This window comes from Cucurbita maxima, unplaced genomic scaffold (genome assembly GCF_002738345.1).
Source record: "Cucurbita maxima cultivar Rimu unplaced genomic scaffold, Cmax_1.0 Cma_Scf00012, whole genome shotgun sequence".
Classification (NCBI taxonomy): domain Eukaryota; kingdom Viridiplantae; phylum Streptophyta; class Magnoliopsida; order Cucurbitales; family Cucurbitaceae; genus Cucurbita; species Cucurbita maxima.
In genome coordinates, this window is record NW_019272028.1 from 2844662 (window position 1) to 2858837 (window position 14176).

The 14176-nt window shown below is 36.3% G+C and overlaps 4 protein-coding genes and 1 long non-coding RNA gene across 5 annotated transcripts; 4 read left to right on the forward strand and 1 right to left on the reverse strand.

Annotated features, from left to right (window-relative positions):
• The first annotated feature begins 116 nt into the window (after positions 1–116).
• On the forward strand, positions 117–3676 carry LOC111487320. The gene is made up of 3 exons (XM_023134700.1): positions 117–542; positions 3252–3484; positions 3521–3676. The coding sequence occupies exons 1-2, from the start codon at positions 168–170 to the stop codon at positions 3465–3467; spliced, it is 591 nt and encodes a 196-aa protein (XP_022990468.1). The 5' UTR covers positions 117–167; the 3' UTR covers positions 3468–3484; positions 3521–3676.
• A 987-nt stretch (positions 3677–4663) lies between these two features.
• LOC111487196 (polyadenylate-binding protein 3) lies at positions 4664–8351 on the forward strand. Its single transcript, XM_023134499.1, has 7 exons — positions 4664–5162; positions 5542–6317; positions 6430–6507; positions 6613–6702; positions 6953–7255; positions 7523–7759; positions 7860–8351. Exons 1-7 carry the CDS (start codon positions 4901–4903, stop codon positions 8082–8084), a joined length of 1971 nt encoding a protein of 656 aa, XP_022990267.1. The 5' UTR covers positions 4664–4900; the 3' UTR covers positions 8085–8351.
• Positions 8352–9158: 807 nt separating this feature from the next.
• LOC111487359 lies at positions 9159–9762 on the reverse strand. The gene is made up of 3 exons (XR_002719046.1): positions 9692–9762; positions 9415–9641; positions 9159–9336 (listed from the first exon to the last, which is right to left on the reverse strand). It is a non-coding gene; the product is annotated as an uncharacterized LOC111487359 (long non-coding RNA).
• LOC111487317 lies at positions 9261–10343 on the forward strand. The gene is made up of 3 exons (XM_023134698.1): positions 9261–9545; positions 9694–9902; positions 10011–10343. Exons 1-3 carry the CDS (start codon positions 9347–9349, stop codon positions 10197–10199), a joined length of 597 nt encoding a protein of 198 aa, XP_022990466.1. The 5' UTR covers positions 9261–9346; the 3' UTR covers positions 10200–10343.
• A 665-nt stretch (positions 10344–11008) lies between these two features.
• On the forward strand, positions 11009–13484 carry LOC111487323 (hypoxanthine-guanine phosphoribosyltransferase). Its single transcript, XM_023134702.1, has 3 exons — positions 11009–11371; positions 12612–12776; positions 13174–13484. Exons 1-3 carry the CDS (start codon positions 11072–11074, stop codon positions 13270–13272), a joined length of 564 nt encoding a protein of 187 aa, XP_022990470.1. The 5' UTR covers positions 11009–11071; the 3' UTR covers positions 13273–13484.
• Positions 13485–14176: the final 692 nt, after the last annotated feature.

Here is a 14176-nt window from a genome sequence, read left to right on the forward strand (position 1 = left end):
TTTTTTTTTTTTTTTTTTTGGTTGACTAAAAAATTTTATTTTAGATATATCTTTATATATTGTAATTGAAGGTTATTTCGACAAAAAAAAAAAAAAAAAACGATATTTTATATTAGCTGGTTGGAACAAACAAAATCCATTACCGTACATCAAAAACATTGCGCGAAATGGAGGATCATCAGAGCGAGAGCGAAATCCGTGAAATTGAAGAAACCAGCTCGAACTCAGAGCTGCAACCTCTTCTTCAGAGCCAGAACCCGAGTTCGAATTCCAGAACAGTGAAGACGAAGGTTCCGGAGGTTGAGATCCATCTTTATCGGCAGGGCAAAGGTCCGATCGATGTGTTTAAATCAAGCCTTGGGGGTTGGGAACAAGACCAGCTCGAGGTCCGAGAGATTCTCGATAAATACGGCTTCAAAAGCGTTTTCGCCTTCAAACCTGACTCCGGTCGTGGCGTCCCGATTCGATTCAACCCTAGAAATGGTAGGTCTATATTGACTTACAGAGATGGAGCCGAAATTTACATCGACGGAGAGCCCAAGGTAAAGATTCACTGCTCTATTCATTTCAAATTGCGAAATTCGATCATCTTTATTATATCTGCTACGTGGATCTCGGTCTGTAACTATGGAACTGGTTGACCGAAGTTAAAGAGTGAAGACAAACACTATGCATAGTCTGTAATTGTTTGAAATTTAGTTTGTAGCCTTAATATCCAAGACTAATTGTTTTTTCTTTTTCTTTTTCTGTGGGGCGTCGGGGTCAATCTTCCGTTTGTTTAGAGATATATAATGCACTCTAGTTTTGTTTGGTTTGAGTTGAGGTTTTAAGAATTGAAGATCTTATGGATGAGAATCACAATACAGAATACAACCTATTTTTCTTGAATGTTGTAATTTGTGATATGTGGCTGTAAGTCTAGTCGATGGCTATACTCAAAGTAGATTTGTAACGAACGGGTAAAAGCCAGTTGAGAATTGGTAATTTAGTCCTGAAGAATGCCAAATGATACAATGTGAGTGGAAGTCCTCCACTCTTGGAGATAGAACTTCTTGGTTCTTGATCAAGGTTGTCTCTAGTAAGCACGGGCTTAGCCTCGATCGTTGGGATGTTCATGAGGTTGCTAATAGCACGAACTCCTTGAAAGGTAGTTTTTCAATGTTTGCCATGTTTTATTGAACTTTAGTTTTCTGTTTGGATGGATAATCAGATTTGAGTTTGGGGTATCATGGTATTGGCACTGGCACTAATTCAATCCTAGACCATTTTATCGTTGACCTACTTATCTGAAGAGTTCTTGTTTGAATAGCCTCATTTTAACTTGGAAATGCTTGAGCTTCGTCGTATGAATCTCCTTGCCTTCTCCTTTTTCCACTAACATCTCTAAGAAGGTGAAGTTCTTTCTTTTCTTGCCAATTATCCTTGGGAAGATCCACAATGCTGATGACTTCGAGAGGTTGTCCACCTTTGTGCCTTGGCTATCACGGTGTGTTATTTGCAATAAGGCAGTGGAGTATGTGAACCATATTCTTTTTAGGCGTATGTTAACGGCTCATAAGACGACATTTTAGTTTTTTTTTTTAAAAAAAAAGAAGAAAACGAAGAAGAAAGATATTTTGGGTATCCTAAGATTCTGGAAAAGATTTGTGTTGAAGTTCACCTTAATGCTTCATTAGATCCACGAGTAAGTTTGAAATGACTTTTTAGTTGAGCTGTTCATGGAGCCAAAAGAAATGTGTCTAATTAAACACATTTCCCTATTCTAAAAGTCAGTGCCAAACAAACTCTTAGTATACTCATCTTTATCCTTCGTGTTACAATGGCTTGTTTTTGGAGCCCTTCCCTGTAATTCTTTCTTGGTTTAGAACTGATCCAGTCCCTTGTATGAATTGTTTATCACTCTATGAGTTGTTTCCTAGTATACAAGTTTAAACTTACTCATATATTTGGCCACTAGTTTTATTTTTTCTGATAATTGTCAGTGTTTGGGCAGCTATGGTTGTTGGTATAGTGATCATTGAGGGCTTTTAGAGGATATGGGTTCAAGTTGTAGTGACAACCTACCTAGAATTTAATAACCTACAAGTGACCCTGTCAACCAAATATATTTAAGGTTAGGTAGTTGTCTTTGACATTAGTTGAAGTGTGTGCTAGTTGTTATAACACTTGCACACACACACAAACGGCGGGTGCTTGGGCTGGCATATGGTTAAAACTGTCTAATATTCTCCGAGTTGATTTCACGTGACATCTACTTTGAAGTGTAACTTTTTCCATTCGTACAGGGCTTAAAATTCCTACATTGTAATTTTTAAGCATGCTTTCAAGGGGGGAGCTAGGATTTACCTCTAATCTTACTGCTAGGACAACCATATGATAAAATATATACCTCGTTGACCAAGAAGTTTAATTGCAAGGTTACAGGTCGTATCAATGGTTCCAGTTTTTAAAGATTTCAATTTTCTCAAATTACCCTGTGACTATCTGTTTTCCACGTTGACTTATATTCTGCTCTTTATCTTTTCTTGATTGGTATGTGTGTGTGTGCGCGTGTGTATTCATTGATAGCGAGACTGTATTTCATGAATGAGATGAAATTACAATTAAGTAAAAGCGCCCTACACCAAGAGTTTAATGTACCCTCATAGTTAAGAGAGTCAAAAGGAGTTCCCAAAGCATTAATGCTCTCCAGTGGACTCTTTTGCTTCATTTGGTTTATTTGTGTTAGAATTGAACACAAATTTTTGTGAGTGTGAGTAGTTGCAGGGAGACGACTCATTTTTACTGAGCTAGAGCTAGTTTAAGTAAAAAATGTGAGATCCCATGTTGGTTGGGGAGGGGAATGAAACAGTCTTTATAAGGGTGTGAAAATCTCTCTCTAGCAGACGTGTTTTAAAACTTCGAGGGAAATCCCAAAAAAGACAATATCTGCTGGCGGTGGGCTTGGGCTGTTACAAAAAAGTCCTATTTCGTGTTCTTTTCCTCTTGATTTTTGGTCTTTGGTTATCGATGTCGTCCTTATTCATAGATGTTTTTCGATACTAGGACAACCATATGATAAAAGCGTATTTAAGGTTGTGTTTGTCAACTGATTCAGTTGATGACGACATGTTGGATGGTAACTGGAAAATGGATGCATATATGTTCTAATGTTGTTCGATTTTGTTAGTTCGTTTTTATTTATTCTTTTGCATCATATTCTATCACATTCTAGCAAATAGCTAATTCCACATTTTCTCTCTTTACTACAGGATTCCCTGATCAAACCCGTAACCCGGATAGTTTTTGTCGTGGCAATTATCACCATTTTGATAACGCTTCTCTCGACCTCAAGAAACTCACAGGGATGGATGAAGAAACTAAACATCACTGGGAACTTCCCTCCTTGGATTCTTGCTTGCGTCGTTATCGTCTTCACACGCTCAAGGAAGAGAACCAGGGACTTGCTAAAGAAGTACGGTTGGTGAATCTCATTCTCCAGGCCTTCCTATGTTGATTATGGAAGGTAAAATTAATGTCTTAAGTTGATTATTGTTTCTTGATTTGAAACTTTGGAAATAGAAGATAATGATACAATACAAATGGAACGTTCTTGGTCCATTGCTATCATAAATTCCCTGCCTGGATCTTGATCTTTTGACGTAATGAGTTATTATATAGTTTGGATTTATGTGTATAACTTGTTTGTCATAACTTCATTCACAATCTTAAATGTTCTCTGGTTCATTTAAACTCGAGTTACATAATTAACCATGGCGAAGTTGAGTTTGAAAAAACGAGCATAAATAAGTTAAATTACCATCCCGCCCTTGCAATGTTAGAAGATTGAGAAGAATTACAAATTTAGTTCATAAGATTCATATTGAAAATATTAGATATCATGTTTATTGTATACAAAATTCAAATTTATAATTAACGTCTTTATTAGCATTTAACTTAACATTGGAAGCATGGAAAATTATTAATTTTATTTATTTAGAATTAATTAAATCATAAATTTTAGTAGACAATTAAAATTGTACTAAAATAATTAAATTAAATAATTAAATTAAGTAACTCTACTCTATTAAACCATAATAATTCACTCAATAACTAAATTTTATTAAAAAAAAAAATTACTGAATGACCAAAAAAATAAAATACATCTAAGTTCAGCTCAAACTGTAGTCCAACAATTTAAACCATAGTAATTAAACTCAATAACTAAACACTTATTGTTATATTTTATTTTTTTCTTAATTAATATAGAAAAATATTGGAATTTGTGAGAGGGAAAATAAAATAAAATGAAGCTTTTTATTCAAATTTGGAAATGGGTTACTAAAATTAAAGCAATTAAAAAGTCATTTAAAAAAAAAAACTTAAATAATTTATGTGTCAAATATAAATTTTAGTTATATAAAAATTTAGATATTTTTCTAATTTAGATAATTTTATAAATGTCCATGTTTAGAATAAAATAAATAAGAAAAAGAATAATCATTTAATATTGGAATATTTTAAATATTAGAATATTCACTTGTCATACTTGACATTCAAGTAACAAATGGACACGTGTCATTAAGTTAAGCTCGAAGCTATACAATACGAAAAAGTTTGAAAAGTCCACTTCTTTCCGGCAGTATAAATGTATAAGTTTCGCTCCAATTTGCTTCTCTCACTCTCTCTTTCCCGCTCTCCCTCTCCTTGGAGGAATTGACGAAGGAAAAGATTAGGAAAGGAAAATAAAAACCAGAAAGAAAAATCTACAAATTTCCATTTTTAGAGAGTTTAGAAAACCCTAGTGATCCTGTGCTCTTCTTCGGCTGTTCGCTCATCGGTAGACTGCCTCCGATTTCTGTTCTCCTATCTATCCAATTTATTTTGTTTCCGCCGGTATTTTTTCGGTCTCGAATCGACGATGAAAACTCCAGTTACGGCACCGGCGACTGTTGCTACAGTTCAAACGGCGGCGATTCCTCCGACTGACTCTGTCGCCACTGGAGGCGGATTCTTGAATTCTTCATTGTATGTTGGCGATCTGGACCCGACTGTGAACGAGGGACAGCTTTTGGAACTGTTTAGCCAAGTGGCTCAGGTTGTCTCCATTAGGGTTTGCAGGGATCAGACACGCAGGCGATCGCTTGGATACGCTTATGTTAATTTCAGCAATCATCAGGAAGGTTCGTTATTTCGTTCTTTATGTTTATAAGCGTCTTTAATTTTTGTTCTGTAATTTCTGGATGATTTTGATATGCTTGAGTTTTGATTTTGATATTGTTGCGTTTTGTTCTGATTTTCTACTTAGGCTATTGCATTTTAAAAATCGAAATTCGATGACTGAAAATTACGTTATTATGAATCGATTTTTTAGTACATTTAAAGAATTATTCTGGATATGTTTTGGGCTTCTGTTGTTATTGGATCAATTTTTATTAAGTTATATATTGCTTCATACTGATACACACATTCAAGTTGGATATATATATTTTTTAAAGCATCTTTTGGTTCCAAAATTTAGGCATTGAGTCTCTTATTGTATCCTTTCATAAATTTTCTCAGCTTCCAGCGCCTTGGAACATTTGAATTTCACCCTCATTAATGGGAAGCCTATCAGGATTATGATGTCGAATCGAAATCCTAGCATCCGAAAAAGTGGCCAAGCAAATGTTTTCATCAAAAATCTGGACGCATCAATTGATAACAAGGCATTGTATGATACATTTGCTACCTTCGGTACTATTCTTTCGTGTAAAGTTGCCATTGATAGCAATGGTCAATCAAAAGGGTATGGATTTGTGCAATTTGAAAATGAGGAAGCTGCAAACATTGCTATAGTTAGATTGAATGGCATGCTGCTCAATGATAAGCAAGTTTTTGTTGGACATTTTATTCGACGTCAGGAAAGGATTCAGGCAAATGGATCGACAGTTACTAATGTTTATGTGAAGAATTTACTGGAAACTACCACAGCTGATGACCTAAAAAATCTTTTTGCTACACATGGTGCCATTACTAGTGCAGCTGTCATGACAGATTCGAACAGGAAGTCCAAATGTTTTGGCTTTGTGAATTTCCAGAGCCCAGACTCTGCTGCTGCTGCAGTTGAAACGTTGAATGGTACCGTCCTTGGTGATGACAAGGTTCTGTATGTAGCCAGGGCTCAGAAGAAAGCAGAAAGGGAGGCCGAGTTGAAAGCAAAATTTGTACAGGAACGAAAGAGTAGATTTGAAAAATTACAAGGTGCTAATTTGTATATAAAAAACCTTGATGACCAAATTGATGATGAGAAGCTCAAAGAGTTATTCTCTGAGTATGGAACAATCACATCATGCAAGGTTCGTTTTTCTTTTGGCAACCTCCACCGTCGAAGCCTACGTGTTGACTTTCGCATAGATAGCTGTATGATGATATTTTGTTGATTTCTATGCTTGAATGAATTATTGCCAGGTTATGCTTGACCAAAATGGACTGAGCAAGGGATCTGGTTTTGTAGCATTTTCTTCACCAGATGAAGCAACGAGAGCCGTAAATTTGTTTATTTTTTTCATTTCGATCTACTTCTGGGTGTTCTATATCCGAATAGGATATGAAACTGGAAACTAACTTTTCTGTTTCTTTTGTATTCTTTAGTTGAATGAATTGAATGGAAAAATGAAGGGAAGGAAACCTCTGTATGTGGCTGTTGCCCAGCACAAAGAAGAGAGAAAGGCTCGGCTCCAGGTGTGATTTTCATTCTCGAGGAATAGTCTATCATTCAAGTTTTTTTTTCCTATGATGATTTCAGTTCTGAATTTAATAACGTGGCGTTTTTATATCTATATACAATTATGTGAATTTTGATAGTCCCATGTGGTGGATCGAAATACTTATTTATTAGTATTTTGCAAGCGAGTTGTGGCTTTATCATGCATTTTCTAAAATGTGTCAATCCTATGAATTCTGGTAATAGCATATATTCTTGTGTGTTCAGGCTCAATTTGCTCAAGCCAGAGCAGCTGGCGCAATATCGTCTTTGCCTTCAGGAATTCCAGGGTTTCATCCAGGTGCACCACGACTTGCACCTCAGCAGCTGTATTATGGTCAGGGAAATCCCGGGCTGGTGCCCTCACAGCCTGCTGGATACGGCTTCCAGCCTCAACTCATGACCGGAATGCGACCTGGTATGGGTCCAAACTTCATCATGCCTTACCAGTTTCAGAGGCAAGGACAGCCCGGGCCACGTCCTGGGATGAGGCGAGGTGGAAATTCGCAACCATTTAATAAGCAGCAGCAGGTAACGTTGTTAAGATCATCTGTCTACTCGCTATTTTTTTAGTGTCAGTTTCATTAGTAGATACCATTTCAATGTTTGTGCTGCATTTGTCTGCGATTTTGCATTACCTTGAGTTATTCAGAGATCTATTAAAATCTTTCCTACGAGTTTTTTTGAGGGGGTCAAACCGTGAAGCCTATGTAGAAATTTATGTGCTTCGTTAACGAGTTTCTTTCCTTTTTCTTTCTTTTCTTCTGATGTTTGTGTGGACTTGTTTCTTGAATCCAGTCACTGCTCCGTGGCACTGGACAAGGTTTTAGTTACATGAACAATGTACGGAATGGATTAAAGCCACCCGTCCTGCCCCCTGTTCTGCCTCAAGCTCTTGTTGGTCCAGTGATGCCTCTGACTTTTGATACTTCTGGAGTGTCTAGCTCCCCCATTGACATCCAACGATCAAGGGTTGTGCCTTCATCAACACTCGCTTCTGCATTAGCCTCTGCTTCACCCGAAAACCAACGTATGGTATGTCACCATTTTTCTTTCCTTCATTAGAGAAGAATGAAATCATATCTGTAAGACGAGACATGTCAGAAACTGTACTTTCTACATTATATTGTTACAGATGCTCGGCGAGCAGTTGTATCCACTTGTGGAATGTCTCGAGCCAGGTCATGCAGCAAAGGTTACTGGAATGTTGCTGGAAATGGACCAACCAGAGGTCCTTCATCTCATCGAGTCACCAGATGACTTGAATAGTAAGGTGGCTGAGGCAATGGAAGTCCTCCACAAAGCTTCCTTCGAACCCGAGCTATCTGATCAGCTCGGTGCATTGGCCCTGGCCAAATGAACAAAGACCGAAAAAGAGAGCACCGGTTCCCGGGTCATCAATTTTCCTTGTGTGGTTTGGGGTTTATCCTTTCCTTTTCTTTTAATCTTCCTTCCATAACTCTCTAGGTTATTGTCTATTTTTTGCAGGGTCTTGACGGGCAGCTTTATTTTATTTAATTCTAGTTTTGGATGCTTTAGGATTTTGTTTGATATTGTTCAACCTTTGATGACAGATTCCTTCCTTTTGGATTTTTTAAACTAGGGTTTCATATGTTTGCTTTTGCTATTATATTTTGAGTCTATTTCATATTATTATTATTGCTCGAGATTCATGGCTGTCTTGATGATCATCGGTCATCGATCATCGATCATCGGGTGCGATATTAATTCTAAATCCAAGCATGATATCGAGGAGTCCGAAATTGAAAGCCAAGGGAAAATGTTTCAGTTGCAGGATATTTGAAAGAACTTGCCCCTCTGATTCAGGTACTATGGGAACATATATTTATGATCCTTTAGCAATGAATATTTTTGTGGTGAGTGGTCGTTTGCCAAGGTCCAATAGGTAATCGACAATTGGCTTTTCGAAGCTTTGTCGGGTTGGAGGATGCCCAAAAGGGCTAGTATGTTTTGTCGTGTGCTAGGGCATTGATGAGACACAATATGGTTAGAAATGAATCAGTACTGTTTTTATAACAGTTCAAGTTCATCGCTAGTTGATATTGTCATCTTTAGATTTTCTCTTTCTAATTTTTCCTCAAGGTTTTTAAAACGTAACTGCTAGAGAGAGATTTTCACTCTTGTAAAGAATATTTCGTTCTCCTCCCCACCCAATGTAGGATCTCATAATGCACCTTCCTTTAGGCTTCCTCATTGGCACTCATTCTTCTCTCCATGGATTCTTTATCTAGAAATCTAGAGATCACTGCTTCTCTCTGGGGTATAGTCGAAGGAAATTCTTATGTAATTATGACATTTTAAATCATTTTAAACGATCCCGAACTTTTTCCTTTCGAGCTTGAAGTCATTGTCATTTGAAACGATTGTCTTGAACATTTCCATACCATGCCCTCTGTTCTGTTGCCATATTTTCTTCATTTCTGGCTCCGCAGTCGTCTTCTTCGGTTAAGTATTCACTCTACTTGGAAGAAGGCCCTCTTACCTTCACAAGTTCTTGTTCTTGCATTTTTTGTCGATCTTTCGAGATGCCTTTACTCTCCACTCTGATGATTGAATCTTCTTCGATGGCGACTCCCAGATTCGAACGTCATCTACAAATTTATGACTGTTTTTGCTCAACTTTTTGTGCTGGAAAGTTGCAGTATTAGAATAATACTCAATAGTTTTACCATTAGAGCTCGAATGCTGAAACGCCTGTTCTCCATTTTGAGGCGTGAATGGCTGATGGCTATTTACAAAATCAGTGACCTATTTCTCGTTCGTTGCCTCCACTTTGGCTGTGATCTTCTTCCAAATCAAGGTACTCACTCCGATCACTGCGTCCTTTTCTCCTCGCACTGCCGGAAATCTGATCTTCATCAACAATTCTTCCATTCAGTATCTCATCGACTTTCGTCTGTTCATCCGCATCTTGCTAATACATGTTGAAGCTCTGTTCGAATTTACAGATCTCTTTTGCCATATGTGCGTGAGCAAAACACCTTCTGCATCGATTGTTCCTCGTTGCACGCTGAATAGATCCACTCATTCCCGCTCCTCCGCTGCTTCTTCACCTAAATCGAAACCACCGCCATTGCAGAAATTACAGAGAGAAACACAGAAGGAAATGAGAAACAGAGAGAGACGAAACGAGATCAGTGACGATGAAGATCCACAGGTAAGAGAACTGGTAACATCATACGACGATGAAGATAGATCGTCGACATGCCCTGCTTTACAGATTTTGATTCGATCTTTCTGTGTTTGTTTGTGTTTCAATTTGAAGGGATCCACAGGAAATTTTGGCGCCAAATTCCTTCAGAAATTTGGGCCATCCGTCTCCTTCGTGGCCAATTTTAGCAGATGGGCTTCTCGTTTCGGGCTCATATTCAAACTCATGGGCCATTCATTTGGGGTTTTCATCAATGCTCCCGAGGGCAATCATGGTAACTTCAAATTATTAAAAAATTGGTAAAAATATCTCGCTATTTTATTTAATAAAAAAATCAAGCCTATAATAAGGTATAAATTGTCAAATTTACCAAAGTATAAAGTTCAATTTATATGTAATATATAATATCAATATTATATACTTATTATTACTTTATATTTAAAATGACTATTTTAGTAGAAGCCTATTTATCATTGTATCACACAAGACGGTGCTATTCGATTTCAAGTGCATTTCTTCATAGTTAAATTTAATAATACACTCTAGTGATGTTGTCCACCAAATAAAATGTTTGTTCGGTGGTTGAAATCCTTCAAGTCGGTAAAAACCCATTTGCCTAGTTTCTTACATTTACTTAATTGTTCAAGTCGGTAAAAACTCATTTACCCATCTTCTTATCTCTACTCAATCGTTCAAGTCAGCAATGACTCACTTGCCTAGTTTCTTATATTTCTTAATCGTTAATATGAGTAAGAACTCATTTGCCTAATTTCTTATATCTACTTAATCATTCAGTTGGTGAGGTCTCACTGCCTAGTTTCTTATGTTCACTTAATCGTCCATGTCGGTGAGAACTCATTTGCCTAGTTTTTTGTATTTACTTAATTGTTCAAGTCGGTGATGACTCACCTATCTAGATTTTTATATCTACTTAATAGTTCCATCTAGTTTCTTATTATATTACTTAATTTAAAAGGTGACCGTTAAAAAAATTGACAGACATGGTAAGTTCTAAGGATAAATAGTATGTAATAATAAGGTAAGAAGATGGAATTTTGATAGAAATCAAATTACTATTTTGTGAAAAAAAAAAAAACTTTTAAATTAAATTAAGATTTACAGAGAGGACTCATTTTTAGAACAGACCAACTTTGCGCCGATCCCTATCGTCGTTCATGGCACTCCATTCTCACATTGAGAGAGTGCTCTGGAACCAGGACCAGATTTTGGCTCGAGTCGCCGACCTCGCCTCCCAAATCTCTGCCGACTTCTCTGAAACCTCTTCGCCGCCGGTCATCGTCGGCGTCGCCACTGGAGCCTTCATCTTCCTGGCTGACTTGGTCCGTCGCATCAATCTTCCAATTACTCTCGACTTTGTTCGGGTCGAATCTTACGGTGTTGGTACTGAGTCTAACGGTGCTCCTGGAATTTCGTCGGACTTGAAAGTGGATGTCAAGAACAAGCACGTAATTCTGGTATTTGCCTTCAATCTTTCTCGCTCCGTCTATTTTTTCGCCTAATACGCCATTGAATCTTTGTGTTTGGATTTTCCTTTTTCTCTTCCTGCGCCCTAAGTGACTGTGCTGCACTTATTCTCCTTGATTAAGTCAGCAACTCAAATTCGGATTCCCGGTGGCACAAGGGGCCTTTCTTTGTCATTCTTGGTATTTTTTGTTTGATTTTTTGCCTAACTACTCCGGCTTACGTGGTGGCCTTGGACTTCCTTTTTCGGTGTTTTTCTTCGCTTCATGCCTCTATACTGAATCGCTGATGCTTGGTGGAGTTTCTGATAAAGGTAGATTCTGTTCAAATGTGGGTGTTCTTTTTTAGGAAGTTTTGCATGCCAGTATTTTACTACTCGGGTGGGAAAGAAAATAGGGTTATTGAAATTAGATTCTGAATTCATCAATTTTGGCATAGATTTGAAAGGAGTACTTTTCAATCCATGAAATAAAGCAAAGAGTACGGTCCGATTAAATATTAATCGAGGTTAAGATCATACTCCAGATCAATGTTGGTTTGGAACAATTATATGAACCTTACTGATATGAACACTTTTTAAAAAAAAAAATCATAAAGACTACATAAAATTTAATCAGTAAAAAGATAAATTGCCACTCTCTCCATCTAAAAATTAATCTCATCAGGATCGAGTATATATTTGAAGAGAGAAATTATGACTTTGTCCCTGTTTTCCTCTTTGAAGGAAGGAGCTCTGAATCTTAGATTTTTATTTTCTTTTCGGTTCCTAGCATTTGGAGGTCTATTTGTACTGTTCTTGACTTCGAGTGGAATTCTAGGCAACCCCTAGTGTATCCTTTGAGCTGTTAACAAAACCATTTGATTCCTCTAAAAAAATATGAAGTTATAAACCGATTTTCTCAAGAACTTGTCAGAACAGGAGGATTGCCCATTTGGAATAAACAGAAAAAATATGAATGCTCATGCCTTTAGCTAATCTGCCCCGCTATTCTACTCGGTTAAATCTCCTTGAGAGGTGGGCCTCTCTTTCATGGTCTTTATGTTTTTCAAGAACACGTGTTTCCTCTTTTGTGTCAGCTATAGGGTGATTGTCTTTCTGTATTTGATATGGGTTACTGTTGACACAAATACTAGTTTACTGATACTTGTCCATTGAGATTGATTCATTTCTCCCATAATTCTTGTAAAGCATATTTAGCATGTTCTTGACTTTTATAATGAATCTCCTTTTAGGTTGAGGATATTGTAGATTCTGGAAATACTTTATCATGTCTCCTTGCTCATATGGAGGCAAAAGGAGCTTCAGCTGTATCAGTATGCACTTTTCTTGATAAACCAACTAGACGAAAGGTTCATTTTCAGCTAGTCGGTGAAGGAAAGTTCTACCATGGGTTTGAAGTAAGATGAAACGGATCTATTTGATAATTATTTTGTTTTTAACTTTTCTTTAAAAAAAAAAACATTTGAATTCCTAATCGAATTAAAAAAACAAGAAGATTTCTCTGTTTTTCTCTTTTTTTTGTTTAAAAAACTGGCTTCAATTTCCAAAAACCGAAGAAACTCATAGGTAAAAGTAGTATTTTAAGCTTAATTTTCGAAAACCAAAAGCCTAATAGTTATGAAACGAAGCTGAAACTACAAACACTATCTATCCTTTTTCTTCGTATCGAAGACCTCGCAACTATTTTCCAATCAGTAGGTAAATGAAAGCACCACAATCACCAATCACACATTCTTGGTTTGCCATTACTTGGTTCAGTTAAACTAATTTCTTAGATGGTTTTGTTTTAAGCAGTGTCCAGATTACTTTGTCGTGGGCTATGGAATGGACTTTGCAGAACTGTACAGAAATTTGCCATATATTGGCGTTTTGAAGCCTGAATGTTACCAATGAATGATTAAATCCAACCTCTCTGTAAGGGAAGCATTCTAATTTACTGCTTAATTGCTGTCTTTTTAGTGTTGAAATTGCAATGTTTTGAGTATCTACCCATCAACCCTCCCCACATGCATCGCTATGACTTGGAAAAGTAAGACATAGCAGCGAATGATACTGAATTTTGAGCCAGTTCTTGAATCTCTTCTTTTATTCTTTTGCGAAGTTTATCAGAAGCTTGGTCTAAAATTCCTGAAAGATTAGTTTTTTATGATTACATCGGGAATAATCTCGCAAAAGATAGATTATTTCGAGTAGGTTTCATGGACATTGGGGATGGAATAGCTGTTCGGTGGTTAGGACAGCCTGTTTTTAGAGATAATGCAAACTTTTTGAAACATTTTTGGATAAGAAATCTTTCTCTGAACGGCTGCCTTATAAAAAATTTTCATCCTAGCATTGGAAATGATGATAATATCAATGAATGTTCAAATGATTATTAGTATAATAGTTTTTTTCAGTTTAAATCTCATTTGATCCCAATTTTTTTTTTTTAGATAATTCTATTTTTATTTTGCATTTAAAATATTGGGTTTGAACTATATTTATTTTAGTTTCAAGTATGTGTATTGATTATTTAGTTTTTTTTTTTTTTTTTTAATTATGAATACTACTTGCACTTATGAGTTTGTTTGCTTGGTTATACTAAAATTATTTTTAAAATTAAGTTTTTTTTTGAAGATCATAATAAATAAATCAAGAAGAAATCAACATAAAATTTAAAAATAAAAAATATATTATGAATATCATTGTTAAAAGAAATATATTATGAATATCAGATCATTTATTCCCCCCAAATATAAAATTCTTATTAATTTCGCCTAATAAATGTAATTTTACCTAATATAAAATGTAAGAAAAA

Excerpts from the sequence above, each read along its gene's own strand:
- LOC111487320 (XM_023134700.1), top strand. The coding sequence starts at position 168 with ATGGAGGATCATCAGAGCGAGAGCGAAATCCGTGAAATTGAAGAAACC. Across the intron at positions 543-3,251 it reads ACATCGACGGAGAGCCCAAG|GATTCCCTGATCAAACCCGT; the intron begins GTAAAGATTCAC and ends TCTTTACTACAG.
- LOC111487196 (XM_023134499.1), top strand. The coding sequence starts at position 4,901 with ATGAAAACTCCAGTTACGGCACCGGCGACTGTTGCTACAGTTCAAACG. Across the intron at positions 6,508-6,612 it reads CAGATGAAGCAACGAGAGCC|TTGAATGAATTGAATGGAAA; the intron begins GTAAATTTGTTT and ends TGTATTCTTTAG. Across the intron at positions 7,256-7,522 it reads CATTTAATAAGCAGCAGCAG|TCACTGCTCCGTGGCACTGG; the intron begins GTAACGTTGTTA and ends TCTTGAATCCAG.
- LOC111487317 (XM_023134698.1), top strand. The coding sequence starts at position 9,347 with ATGACTGTTTTTGCTCAACTTTTTGTGCTGGAAAGTTGCAGTATTAGA. Across the intron at positions 9,546-9,693 it reads TGATCTTCTTCCAAATCAAG|ATCTCTTTTGCCATATGTGC; the intron begins GTACTCACTCCG and ends TCGAATTTACAG. Across the intron at positions 9,903-10,010 it reads GTGACGATGAAGATCCACAG|GGATCCACAGGAAATTTTGG; the intron begins GTAAGAGAACTG and ends TTCAATTTGAAG.
- LOC111487323 (XM_023134702.1), top strand. The coding sequence starts at position 11,072 with ATGGCACTCCATTCTCACATTGAGAGAGTGCTCTGGAACCAGGACCAG. Across the intron at positions 11,372-12,611 it reads AGAACAAGCACGTAATTCTG|GTTGAGGATATTGTAGATTC; the intron begins GTATTTGCCTTC and ends ATCTCCTTTTAG. Across the intron at positions 12,777-13,173 it reads AGTTCTACCATGGGTTTGAA|TGTCCAGATTACTTTGTCGT; the intron begins GTAAGATGAAAC and ends TGTTTTAAGCAG.